Genomic DNA, 14,507 nt, shown 5'->3' on the forward strand with positions numbered 1-14,507 from the left:
AGTTCTTCAAAACAGGTGTCATTACCATCTCCAAGTGTCTTTCTGGCCATCCTTTTTATTCAAGAAAGGAAAAGGTCCATTTAGAATTTAGTTCATTCTGGAGAACTCTGTCAATTTCCTTAGTATCACAGATTTGAGAGTACCAGATAACCTCATAATGTGATACTTTTGTCTTTTTATGAAACTATTTATTGTGTATTCAGTTCAAAACTCCTCAAAGTATTAGCAAACTGTTCCCTGACCCAAAGACAATTTTATCAATTGCCCTGGCTGCCAACAGAGACAACTTATTTTCTATAAAACCTTAACTAGTTTCATTCCAAGACATCTGAAAAATCGTGTCTTCCAACTTACATTATTCTGCAATTTAAAATATGCTTTGTAGACTCCTTGTTCAGTATTTCACTACCCATATTGCTGAACACAAAGCATAGGACGTTCTTTCTGAAGCAACTCTACCTATGGACATTTCTTTTTACAAACTTGAGGTGAATTCTTTTTGTTTAATAAAGGCTTTTTTGTGTCAGTTTGTTTGGTCTTTTAAGTATCACTAATTACTGGCATTCAGTTCCGGGCAACAAATGATCTATTAGGCTTAAACTGAGCATACAAAACTATGCTCAAAATTATTCTAAATATAGTATATTATAGAAAAACTCAACCTAAAAGTGTTAACATTTAGTCATAGAATTCCTAGCACAGCTGAAAAAACAAATCTTCCTCAAATTGATTTTATATGAGTGGATACCATTACTGGGTCATTTAATTTGAAAAACTTAGAATGGTTATATGCATGAATAAATATCATTTTGACATTGGCTGACTGAAAAGTTTTCTATTCAAGACACTTCTCTTGCCATAAATCACAGGCATTAATCAAGAGATAAACTGTAGCACAAATATAATTCATTGCCCTAATGCAGCAAATAAAAACTTCAAATTATTTTTGAAAACTCATTAAAGCTTTCAAGTTATATCACAAAGTTACATCATAGTTGTTAGAAGCTATAACTATACTAATAAAATCATATGATCATTGATATATATGTATTGATATGTATTAGGAAATCACCAAATCCGGACATTTTTCCAATAATAGCACAGGAAAGGGCATAGGTTGGCCATAAAACATTAAAAACAAAAAAGCACATTATTTTTCTCTTAAATCATTTGCTGACCACTGGATTCCATATTAGGGGGAAACATTTTCATAACTATTTTAGCAATTGTGATTTGTGCCTATGTAAAAATTCCACTTTGCAATCCCTCCACATCCTTGGTCATCTTCTTTGCTAGACAAAAGGCAGTATCTTTTTAAAAAAAACATTCTGCAAAACAGAAGCTATCTGGGAATTGATGCCATACCACAGGATAGAAAATGAAATACTGTAATGGAAAAACTACCACAAATAATATTAAATACTATCTAGCAGAACTATAAAACTTTTGATTTATGGCAAACAGAAGGTTAGATGTTCTGTACGAGTTGTCAACATACTTTGTGGCAAATATTATTTTAAAAGTCATATTTGAGAAACTTCCATATTATCGGTCTCAGAGAAGCGTTAATGTTAGGGGGGGCTGCACTTTGATAGTACAACCAAAGTTTCTGTTAAAAAAAACACAGAAAATGTGGCATTTCTTTAATATGAAGGTAATGAAGGCCAAACCCAAACCAAATGGATCCTTTGCTCTTTTCTTCCTCTTAACTACCTCCCTAACTGTCACATATTCAAGAAGAACCAGGTTAGTCCAATCTTTTGGATTGTAAAAATACTTTCACTATTTTTAAAATCTCTTTATGTGCCCTAACATAGAGAAAACATGTTTCTACAAACAAGAAAATGATGGAGTAGATTTTCAATTTTAAAAAGTGCAATGACATAAAATTTTCATTTACAACCACTTTTTAAAAGTTGGATAAATAGCAGACCAGAATAAAACTATCATGTAAATATGTCAATTCTATAGCAATTAAAATAATATTGAGTTGTATTTAGTCAGAAACTATGAAAGGCTTTTTTTCTTTTCTTGATTTAAAGTGAATAAATTACTGATGATTGAAGTTTGAGACTGAGTTCAAAATTTCATCCATAAATCTATTTCTGCCCCTATTTTAAAAGTGTATATGGTGATCACTGCTCCATATTCTCTTGACTTATGAGTTGCAGGATAATAACTTTTAAGATATTGGTTGTACTCCAAACCAAAGTTTTCACCTCATGAACAAATAAAATCATGGGAAGGAATTTGGGCTTTTAAATTCTGATCTATAATTAAATAATCAATCATATTATACACAAGACAACCTAAAGAAACAATATATCCACAGTACCTTGAATACATATGGAAGTTTTCATTAACGGTTCCCACTTATACCGTATAGACAAAACTAAAGTGGACCTAAGCTGAATTCATATTTTCACAAATAGCTTTGCTCCTATATAGTAAATTATTAAAAAGAAAGATTACTCTAAAAAATTGAATTCTTACCCGACTATATGTAGACATAATATGGTCAATTCCAAATTCAGAGTAAAATATATATATTTGAACATATTGTTTAATGTTGGTCCACTGCCAGAATCAGTTATTTCACTGAATTGGTTTTTATACTTTCCAAATAACAAATCTGTAGCACTTATATCAAACGAAAACACATAAACTATAATGATTGTTAGTTTTTAACACAGAATGTTAAAATTATTATTTGTTCTTCGGTTTAGTTATGTTAAAAAGCTGACAACTTTTATTTTAGAGAAATGCAATTTTAAACTATGTTTTGCTAGTAGTTCCATATCTCCTGGCAAGCAATGTATCATTTTTACATCCACAAATAACTTGTTTGCACAATAAACTCACAAGGCATGTATCCTGCACAGCAAAGGCATTTATCCATAAATACAGGTCAAATAGATGTACAGTGCCATCTAGACAATATTTAGAGAGCAGCAGTCCTTCTGTGAATAAGTTGCAATAATCAAAGTAGTGCATCCAATTCTTATTATAAATGCATTAAAACATAGTAATGTATGTTCTTTGAACAGAAAGAGTATAGTAACATTCAATGTTTTAGACAGTAGAGAGACCCATGCCAAAAAAATTATATTTTTCTAGAGTTATTTAGTGTACAAGTAATTTATGTATTGTACTGTATCATGTGGTAATTAGAATAATTAATTTTCCAAGGTAACTTTTTGCATGACAAATCCTAATGAATTAATTTCAGACTCATCTGAAGAGACATTTACATAATTTAAAAACAAAAGTACTATTTATTAAAAATATTCAGACCCGCTCCTAAAAGAGAAATTGGGTTTTTAAAAAATACTTTTTAATTGCCCACATTTAAAATATCTCATAAACTGTCCAATAGTAATTTCAAGAATGCAATGAAACACTTTCATTTTAAGGAACAATATAGTGTTATGTGAAGATTTGATTCAGAGATTTAATCTCAAGAAAATTTAGTGGATACTTCTAACTGTTCACTTTCCCAACATTGAACATTCCAATCTTTTCTAAAATTTGATCCAAATTGGGGCTCAACTGCGTATTTCACTGGCTAGTTCAATATATATAGCATTGCTATTAAGATATACTACTACTGGGATATTGGGATATAATACTACTGAATATATTTCAGTTTATGTATAGCAATACAGGTATAGTAAGGAGGTGACATTTTTTGTAATAGTGTTGAAACATTATGGAACAATCCTCATCTGGAGATTAGAGAAGTTCTCACACTGGAATGCTTTGTCAAAATTTTTTTTAAAAAAATCACCCAACTTTCTATTTTGCTAGCTACTCTAATGATCCTTTATTTTAAACTTGCTGGCCTTATCTTTGTTACTGTTAGTATTACCCTAATATACGTCACTTGAGTATCATCAAATGAAAAACAGTTGCACATGATTTCTTTGATTTTAGGAAAAAAATAGTAATAATGTAATTTTATTTCAAAATGTGATGGAATAAAATGTGTTATCTCAATTTTCTAGTCAAGATCTAGCCAAGAACTTTTTCACCTAGTAATAACCAGATCAAAACGGAAATTCTACTAATGCTTTTGCTTTCAACCCAATGAACCTAGCTCTTTTTAATTCCATAAGGATATACTGCATACATTGCAAGTTTCAAATCTCCCCAAACAATCACAATTCCGGTTTTACAAATTTGAAAAACCTAATATGCTTTCACATATGTTCTATTCTGTATATTCTCACAAATACACATCAACACTGCCATGTTAACATCTGAATTGGCTAGAATCCATTAATTTTGCATTCATATTTTTGGTGTAAGACTGAGCTGTTCTGAATAGATTTAATTTTTTATCTAGCAATAAAATAGTACTCTGAACTGCTGTAAGCATATTCAGGTCTTGTCATAATTTTCAGGCAATTTAGAAAAGTAGAGGATAATGAAATGTCTAGAAAAACACAAAAAATCCCCTCAGGTTTTCTATGAAAGAAAAGTACTGAAATAAGGAAAGATAAAAGAAATTACATATTATGATTTATATGTGGCAGATCTAGTTCTAATTGCAGGGAATTATTTTATAAGTGATGTCATGTCGATGCCTGCTTGTTCAGTCTTCTCTCCCGCAAAGTATTTTAAAAAGGATTATAATAGCCATCAGATTGGGCTTGTGTTATCTTTCTCATGTCTTCCTAGGGTAGTTTCCTTCTTTTCCATTTAACCTTTTCCTGTCAATTTTCCTAAAATCCTTTTCCTTGTTTATTTAGCTTTTGTTTCAGCCTATATTTCTTGTTAAATGTAGTTCTACCTCAGAAATGTCATTTTTCATTCTCCCTTATTTGTCCCATGCTATTTTAGTTATAGTTACATAGATAACATTTCAATTTATGTTCAATTTTCTGTTCCAGACTGGTATAGTAATTTATGCTGTTCTAGGGGTTGAATATTCACTTTCAGCATCTGTCAACATTGGCCCCAATTCCTAAGAATGCTGCAAGTCCTAGTTTCATTAACCTTTGGAACAGGATTTCTCAATCTTGCTAACTTTAACACTCATGGACTTTAGCTCCCAGAATTCTCCAGCCAGCATGTTGCCAAAATAAAGAAACCCTGGTCTAGAATGTTCTTTAAATAATACACAAAGGCATTATTGAATACTTATTACATAATGCAAACTTTTAATTTACAAAAATTACCTAACCATTATAGACTTCTTTTTGAAATTGGGTACATTACTTACATAAGGAAGTGTTTGCATTTACAGGTTTCTAGGGGCAGAATGATAATCTCTGATGTCATTTAGTTTTCAGTACGAACAATGGAAAAAAGAACCAGAAAATGGATGTGTCTCCCCTATGAGTGATCTATGTGTCTGAAATGCCAAATGCTTTCTTTGCTAACAAGAGTTATTATTATGCATGCAGATTTCTTTCCATTCTGTTAAAAAGCTTAATAATTTATCGCCATTTTAAAATTCTGCAATGATAAACAGGGGAGGAAGTCTTAGACTGCAAAGTTACAAACCAAATCAAATGACGTAGCCTCTGAAGCGAGTTGACCTGACTTCTTACCAAATTGCTGATAAAGCCAGCCAGAATAAATCTAACCAATCAGTTTAATTTTCACACAAAATATTAGAGCCTCCAATTGTCTGCCGACAGAGAATTTGGATAAATGCTTCAAATATTTCCATGTATATCTATTACATTAATAATTTCTGTCTGTTCTTATTAATAAACATAATCCCGATATTTAAATTTTCCATCAAAACATCTTGTAGAATGCCACATTTCTTATAAAAGGGCCCAAATCAAGTATGTCTGGTTTTTTTATGACAAATTATTGGAATGATCACATCCAGCCTCTCAAAGAAGCAAAATGTTTACATGAAAGAATTTGTCTTACTCTCCTTATTAATGCACTATGATGTATTTGTCAATCTATACTAGAGGATCCTTCAAAGCTTCCAAGTGATTTCTGGAGATACAATAACCAATGATGATATGTACAATCTACTGTATTTAGGATCAATACATACATAACAAGTCTACTGTAAAAACTGTAACATACATTTGTCAATTAAGGCAAAAAAGCAGACCACAGGTCTCCTGATTACAATTTATTAAGTTCAACCTGTGCCTTGATTTTCACAATAAAACAAGTTAGTCTCATGTGCAAAATTGGGAAAGAATCAAAATAAATATTTTACATGGCCATATTACACTCCATATCTGACAGAATTTTGGCTTGATCCAGAAAAGAATCTTGAATGGTTATTCCTGATAAAGATAAAACAAAATAAGCCCAAGTTTAATGGCAACCATTCTGTAGATAGCAGTTTAATTTTCTTTCTTCTTTCACCTTTAAAGGAACAGAAATTGAATATGTTTTAGGTTTAAATATCATTTTAAGTGAACACTTTGAACTGCTTAGTTTGCTTTCCCAAGCATCCTTATTTAATAAGTGCTATTAAATACAATAACATGCAAAAGTTTAAACATCCCTAATCATACTGTAAGTTCAATAAATCCTTCAGTGAACGGAACCTGACACAATGTCTATGTGGTTGAAAGTTAAGCACAACTTCCTGCAACTTTTAATACCTGTTTATAAACCTCAATATCAGTGCACAATATCAGTTACCCATAAGCTGGATAATTAAATGTCTGTGAGGAAAACAGCCAAAATGTGAGGTGACATTTTAACCCTGAGCCATGAGTATTCTCTTCTACTGGCTCTTTACTTTATAAGGATGTTTACACTAAGTGAAGATGCCTTGTTTTCTGACATATAATATGGGGAGCAAATAAGAACATTATGTCCTCAAGCTTACAGTTACAAAGGTTCTGGTTTTTATGGTTTCATCTTCCTGTAAAATGACCAAGCAGACAACTATAAGCTACATAGCAATTTTTTTAAAAGCCTCATGTGATCAAAGAAACAAATGAACTATGTTTTGCTAAAGTAAACTGTGACATTCTATGCCCCCCTCCCCAAGATCAAGATCTCTGAGCTCCAAAGAAAACAAGGTACATAAAGCAAGCTAGCAATATTTACCCCAGGAGCAGGTTAAGTATTACTCATATCAAAAATAAATCTTGCTACTACTATTTTTGTAGCTTTTCACACCTTGTCCAAGCTTTAAAAATGACAAAGTAAATAAAGACATTTCAATTCCAGGGTTTTTCTGGATCCCCATAGTAAGTGGCATTTGTTCTGAAGAAACCCTGGAGTAGAGAGTTACATCAATCCAAATTTAAGTTTAATTATAAGGAAGGAAAGTAGCCATGCCTACTTTGGTAGATAATCTGCCTTAGCAAATATTTTATCTTTTTTTACAATATTAGAATTCTTAAGTTTCTACTACTGTTCTTTGGATGGGCCTGCTAAACATTACTCTGTAATATTTCCTTAAAGGTGAATTTCTTTTTTTTAAATGTCTTTTTGTTGAAGAAATGAAAAGTATATTGAGAAAAATTCAGAATGCAATTTGTTAATATATATCAAATTATCTTGACTTATATCACAAAGGCAGGAATAAAGTTCTAAAGTATTTAATAAACTTTTTTTCTAGCAGGGACCTTAATGACAATTACACAAAGCAAGTTCAAGCAAATCCCTTTATGCTGAGACACAATTGCTTTTCTCGTAACTGGCACGTCGGTGTGCATAGGCATATAAAAACATATATATTCTACAACAAACTTTAACTCATTCTAATAATTCTAATAATATTCAAACAACCCGTACAAAGTCTAAGGCATTCAAATGGGGAATTCCCCGTGTTACTATTTATCACAAAAGTTTGTGCGTATTTTGAAAACATTATAAATTCATAGTTGTACTGTAGCTTTCAATAGGTTCAGGGAAGGAGGTCACAAGGTAGACCCAAAATATTTGTTCTGCAAGAACAATTTTGAAAGAAACGGGAAGGCTGAACCCTTTCCATGACATTTACAGATATTAAACCACACATTTCAGTGAATAATAATTCTACTTTTCTCCAGCGTCTCATTGAACAGTTCAATTATTTTTCACTCTTTGTGCTACTATTTAACATGTTGGCTGCAGCAACAGAGAATGCAGTCTTTCCCTGCACTATGTAGTTATGACAGTTGAGAAAACAATCTACAATATAGCTGGAAATAGCTGAAGATATGTGATGTCTGAGTTCTCTTTTTATTTCATCACAATGCTTCATGCAATTGTTTATTACTCTGGTGCTTCATAACAAGAGTACCACCATGGTTTGCGGGGGGGAATCTTTATTCTTCTTCTTCTTCTTCTTTTTCTTCAGCGTTTGTCTCGCGCTCGGGCGAGGCCCGCTAATGTCTTTAAGTACTGCTTCCACATCTTTCTGTCTACCACGTATGTCGGGTCTGCCTTCGCAATCTCTAGATCGGCCTTGATCGTGTCCATCCAGCGTTGCTTAGGTCTACCACGCGGTCTCGCTCCTCCGACAGTCACCTTCATTGCAGATTTGATGATAGATTCTTCCTTGGCGCGGCTCACGTGGCCGAACCATCGTAGCCGGGACTGCCTCATGACCGTGGGGATGGGCACGACGTTGAACCGTCTACACACTTCTTCGTTCCTGACGCGATCGAGTAGGGTGAGGCCTGCCGACCATCGGAGCATTCGCATCTCCATTATCTGGAGTCTGCTTTCAACTTCTTTGGTCGCCGGCCAGCACTCTGCGCCGTAAATGGCCACGGGGCGCACCACAGAGTTATAGATTTTCGCCTTCAGGCGCATCGGCATCTTCTTGTCACAGAGGACGCCCGTGATGGACTTCCATTTGCCCCACGCTGCGTTGATCCTGGCTGCCACCTCAGTTTGTAATAGGCCTTCTTCCCCAAGAATAGTTCCCAGGTACTTGAAGGTGGAGGCGCGCGGTAGCTCCTGCCCGTTCACGTGGATGGAGCCTGTCATTTCATTGTCAGTGGTCAGGTATTCGGACTTCTTTAGGTTCAGCCGGAGCCCGAACTGCTCGAGGCGGTCGTGCCACTGTTGGACTAGGTGCTCGAGTTCAGCCTTGCACAGGTTAGCCAGGAACACATCATCGGCGTAGAGCAGCATCCATGGGGCGGGCGTGTACAGGTCGTGTGTAATTGTGTCCATCACCAGAATGAACAGCAGTGGTGAGAGAGCAGAGCCCTGGTGTACGCCGACGGTGATATTAAACTCTTCTGATATCCCAGCTGCCGCTTTTACACGGCTTTTGTGACATCTATATAGGAGTTGGACCCATTGTGCACGAGCAGCTCAGGCACGCCGTGATCTCGCAGTGCGTACCAGATGAGATCGTGCGGGACTCGGTCGAAGGCCTTTTCCAAGTCCAGGAAGGCGGTGTGGAGCGGGATTTTCTTCTCTCTGTGAGCCTCCATCAGCATCCGCACATCGAAGATGGCGTCGGTGGTGCCGCAGTTCTTGATAAATCCGGCCTGGTTGACGCTGATGTCGGCGATGTCCCGAATGCGCTTATCAAGGACACGTTCGAAGATCTTCATAGTGTGTGACAGTAACCTGATCGGTCTGTAGTTGGAGCAGTCCGCTGGGCTGCCCTTTCCTTCCAGATCGGAACAGTAGTGCTGCGGTACCAGTCGTGCGGCACTTTTCCCGTGGAGACAATGTTGTTGAACAGCTCGCACAGCCACAATGCCGAGCCCGGTAGTGCCTTTTTCCAGAAGTCGGCAGGGATGTCGTCTGGTCCTGTTGCCTTACCATTTTTCATGGCCTTGATGGCGTCGGTGACCTCGCTGGCATAAATGCCTGAGACTGGGCCTTCAACTGGGTCACCTCGCGGGGTTCGTGGGTGTGGGAACTCCTTGGTGGAGATCTTCTCGAGTATTGCCGCCACCTCTCGGCAGCGTCTCTGGGGTTCACGATTAAATTTCCCCTTTCGTCGTTGATCCCATGAAACTGGTCAATGTCCAGGGTCTTCCTGTGTCTGCTTTTGGCTAGGCGGTAGATCTCATTCTCGCCTTCTCGCGTGTTCAGCTTCTCATAGATGTCATCGTAGTGGGAGCTTCTGGCTGTCGCTACTGCTTTCTTGGCTGCCTTTTTGGCCGCCTTATATTCGCAGAGCTTCTCGCTGGTCTTGTCCTGAAGAAAGGCCTTGTAGAGCCGTTTCTTCAGGTGTACGGCATCTTGTACTTCCGGTGTCCAGAGCCATGTATCTCGTTCGATGCGTCTCCGTCCTGGCTTGGTGCAACCAAGATGTTGGCAGCCGGCAGTGTGAACAGTGCTCTTCAACATGGACCACGCTTCCTGTGGCCCGTCGACCATCTGCAGGAACTGCTCCAGTTTGATGAGGGGTCCCGCCATCTTCTTCTGGTTCCACCACTTGATTCGTGGCTGGTCTGCGTTTCTTTTGTCAATCTTGGTCTTGGGCTTGCTGATCCTTTATTGAGTTCAAATAACCCTTCAGTCTAAAGTGTCTGTAGTGTATGATTCTGGTGACCCTTTCTTCATAATATTAGGAAAATTGGAAGTATAGGAGCAGTAATGGTTAAGAACATAAGACAAATAATTAAGTTAAATTGAAAAGACTGAATAGAAAGGGAGGGAGGGAGAGACAGAGAGAGAAAGAATAGGATTGGTCTTTTAGGAAGTTCTAAATTATCCAACCACTTGTCCCAAAGGTGCTTTTTTCAAGAGGCAACTGAACTTTCTGGTTTTTCTTTGAAGACATTTCGCTTCTCATCCAAGAAGCTTCTTCAGCTCTGACTGGATGGTGGGGGTGGAAGGATTTATACTCCTTGCAGACAGCTGGCCGTTTGCATTCTTTTAGTGAGTTGTTAAGCTCACCTGGAGGTTTATCTCACTAAAAGAATGCAAATGACCAGCTGTCTGGAGGGAGTATAAATCCTTCTACCCCCCACTATCCAGTCAGAGCTGAAGAAGCTTCTTGGACGAAAAGCAAAACGTCTTCAAAGAAAAACCAGAAAGTCCATTGCCTCTTGAAAAAGAACCTTTGGGACAACCATGACCTGGATGACTGAGAATATCCACTGACATTTACCCCAACCACTCTGCTCACAAAGCTGGGCCCAAGTGGACTTACCTTCTTCCGTAAAAAATAAGCTAGTGATGAACTTGTCAACTCAGAAACTAAGGACACCCAGGTCATGCAGAGAAATATCAGAAAAAAACAGAAGTAAGCCACACCATCCTTAATTTTAATATGAAGTATACTGCCCTACTACAAAAGAAAGCAAAAGGGGTGACATGAGAAAAATCAGAAGAAAGCAAGGCTAAGGAAAGGTTATTTTCAGGGAAAGGTACTTGAGAGGAACCGAAACTTTGCTGAACCCATTAAATCAGGGCTTGGATATTTTAGACCAACTCACATGGGAGATTCTCCACTGAAACTATTTCTATGACAGCTTTATCTTGAAAATGCTGCATGAATGATTGTTCCCCAGAATAAACCCAACAGTTATGACTAAGTCTACTGTGAAACGTGACTACTGTACTCAAGAGTGTTTTTTGGGAGCTGTGCCGGTGCTACTGCCTGACCTCTTGCAACCAATATGAAGGATTAGATCCTGATTTATGGTTTTATGAGCAAGAATAACTGTTGAGTGGTTTTCCTGATTTATGACTGCTGCTTGCCTTCCATTTAGGTTATGAAAGACAGTCTAGGAATAAAGATAGTTTTTCTTTCTAGAAAGGTTCTTATATACCAGCCTCCACACCTTATTTTCAACAAGGAGATATGTACTTATGTATTTTTATTAAAGAGAGGTAGACAACCTGTGGTACTTCGGATGTGGCTGTATTGACAAATTCCAAGAGAGTCTGCCATATGTTCAATCATGAGAGATGCTAAGACCTCTATCAGAGATATCTGGAAAGCTGAAATTCACTTGAACCTTGGGTCAAGACCATAATCTGTTCCAGGACTTCGGTTGCAACCCAATTTGGTCATGGACAGAACAAACAAGACTGACTGCGCATGTGCAGACAAAAAAATGGTGTGGAAGTGGAAATCACTGCGGCTCTGTTTGATTGCCACCCAAGGATTTGTTCATGACCAGAGTTGAACATTTTGTGGATGTTTTGGTCGGCACCCAGTTTGGTCGTGGACAGAAGCATTCGTGATCCGAGGTTCCACTGTACTTTTCTTATAAATAAGGCACTTCCAGCTATACTTCTTCCTATATTTGGTGTTAAACAACATAGCATCTACTAACTGTGTACACTACATTTCTAATGTGAGTTTAATAACACATACAACTCAGATCAGATTTAAGTTTGAAACCTGAGATCTCACTTCATTTTCCCCTATTGAAATTAAGGGTGAAAATGAAAAGTAAAATAACACCCCAAATACCTGATCCTCCTGCATCCAAACCACCGCCTGAAATGATGCTCTGGATCTTTCAGTGCTATTTCCACTCTTAAAATTCCCCTCCAAAAACACTCCAATGCACCTCCCCCTTAATCATCATCATCTTTTTGGTGACATGTTTACAGATTTTCCGGACCTTTGGAGTAACAAGTTGCAGCCATCAATCTCGGGGAAATTGCTCAAACTTGTCCTAAGTTTTTATTGTAAACCTATGAATTGTGCTTACAATTTACTCTCTAAATCAACAATCAAAAATTTACCATTTTTCCTATACGTAGTTCAGCCACATCAGTTAAATTTATTCCATAGAAAACATTGTGATATTTCTAGATTAGCCTGTTATTCTAATGTTTTAGGCTCAAGTTGCTTTCGGAAGTTTTTTTCTCACCTGAACATCAATAATTAATCATTTTCCGAACTGCATCATAGCACTTCCATTTGTCTGGGATATAGAATGGTTCAAAGATGTGAGGAAATGGGGTGTCATAACCACATACTCTTGTAATAGGAGCTTCCAGATTTAAGAAACATTCCTCCTGTTAAAATAAAACAGTAAGAAAATGAGTGAAGTCTATAAGATCATTCTTCACATTTTAATACTTGCTAAAATATACCACATTGACATTCCTGAAATTCAAGATATAACCCCTAGGAGAAAATTAAATCTTCATGGAAAATCCATTGAAGTTATCTAAAAACAGACCATGCATATGCAAAGCAACACACACACACACACACACGAGAGAGAGAGAGAGAGAGAGAGAGAGAGAGAGAGAGAGAGAGGTGGGATCACTAGATATTAAAAACAAACAGAATGACAATGGCTATGTGTTTTCTAAGGACATATGAAAAAGATTCTGCTAAAGACAAAATGCTGACCAGCAGCTAATATTTTTTTTCCTAGAAAGACAATTTCACATTCTTCATTTGATCTATATCCGTGATGGCAAACCTATGGAACGCGTACCAGGGATGGTACCAGAGCCCTCTCTATGGACATCGCCCCAGGTCAGCTGTGCTGTGCATGCATGGGAGCCTCCTGCCTACCAGCGGGTGTCTGCTGTGCGTGCAAGGGGGGGCGGGGCACATGTGCTGGAGACGTATGTGCGCATGCACATGGCACGCAAGCACATGCACTTGCACGGGAGGTGGGGTGCATGCACGGGGAACATGCGTGCATGCATGAGGAACATGCATGAATTGGGCTTTGGGGATGTACACATGTGCGCTTTGGGCACTCGGTGCCAAAAAGGTTAACCATCATTGATCTATACCATATTGATCTAAATATAAATTTTATTTTAAAAACTCAGATAACCTGTTGTGAAACAAATTTTAGGAATAGTTTACATTGCTTATGTGACATAGATACAATAAATCAATATCTGTGAAATCTGCACAGATTAGAGAACAGAACTTCAGGTAATGGAAGCAAAGGAGTGAAAATGCAGATGTACAAGTAATTTTCAATTATAGGATGCTCAATTGCATCTGAATGCATGCACTAAAAATTAAAACTGATTATTCTACTAATTTGCTCATTCAAAATGAGTTTGAACAGAAGATGTTAAACCTTGTTCTAATTATGAATATGTCTCATTTTCCTACTAGCTGAGTTAAACAACTGCCTTGATTAAAATTCACATGTGGAATGTCCAGGATCTAATCTCAAATTGCCTTATTCATTTCTGTCTCTGACAGCTAAACTAGTTTATAGAGGTCATCATTAAGATGGGAACTGTCCTAATGTCCCTGGATAAATAAAGGGATATAAATTAAATATGTTCATAAAATTCTTGTTTTCTGTTGTTTTTAACCTTCAATAAACAGAAAACAAACAAATGCTTAAAATCTAAATTTTATTGTTTAAATCTAACTCTCTTTTGAGCATCAGAAATGTACTATCAAATTCAACAATCCATTTTTTTCCTGGTTCATGTAAGAAATACTCAAATTTAATTTCAATATTTTTGTAATGTTGTATGTTATTTTATTAGTTTAGATCAATATGAATTTCTGCAGAATCTTAATATAACTGAACTGTAGAATTCTATTCATTTTATGTTTCGGTACCTTATAATTTATAATAATGTGCTTATTATCAAACAATTGTAAGTATATAGAATAAGCACAGAAACAGCATATTATATTCCCAGAAAACACCAAT

General features: G+C 36.7%; 1 protein-coding gene across 3 annotated transcripts in view; it reads right to left on the bottom strand.

Moving 5' to 3' along the window:
• Positions 1 to 14,507, bottom strand: part of BCKDHB (branched chain keto acid dehydrogenase E1 subunit beta) — a 70,038-nt gene that overhangs the window by 14,688 nt on the left and 40,843 nt on the right. The window contains exons 10-11 of one of the 3 annotated variants that reach the window (XR_015739838.1): positions 12,729 to 12,876; positions 11,051 to 11,097 (exon numbers count right to left, since the gene is read on the bottom strand). Coding sequence is in view for 2 of the 3 variants with exons in the window: in XM_087914931.1 (XP_087771057.1) it covers positions 12,736 to 12,876 (141 nt within the window). In the remaining variant the exon portion in view is untranslated. Of the gene's footprint in view, positions 1 to 2,872; positions 6,346 to 11,050; positions 11,098 to 12,728; positions 12,877 to 14,507 lie in introns of those variants that run through there. The other 2 variants (XM_026695115.2, XM_087914931.1) reach the window with 2 other exon arrangements.

Source organism: Pseudonaja textilis, chromosome 1 (assembly GCF_049901715.1).
Source record: "Pseudonaja textilis isolate UNSWEBS1 chromosome 1, rPseTex1.2, whole genome shotgun sequence".
Taxonomy (NCBI): Eukaryota; Metazoa; Chordata; class Lepidosauria; order Squamata; family Elapidae; genus Pseudonaja; species Pseudonaja textilis.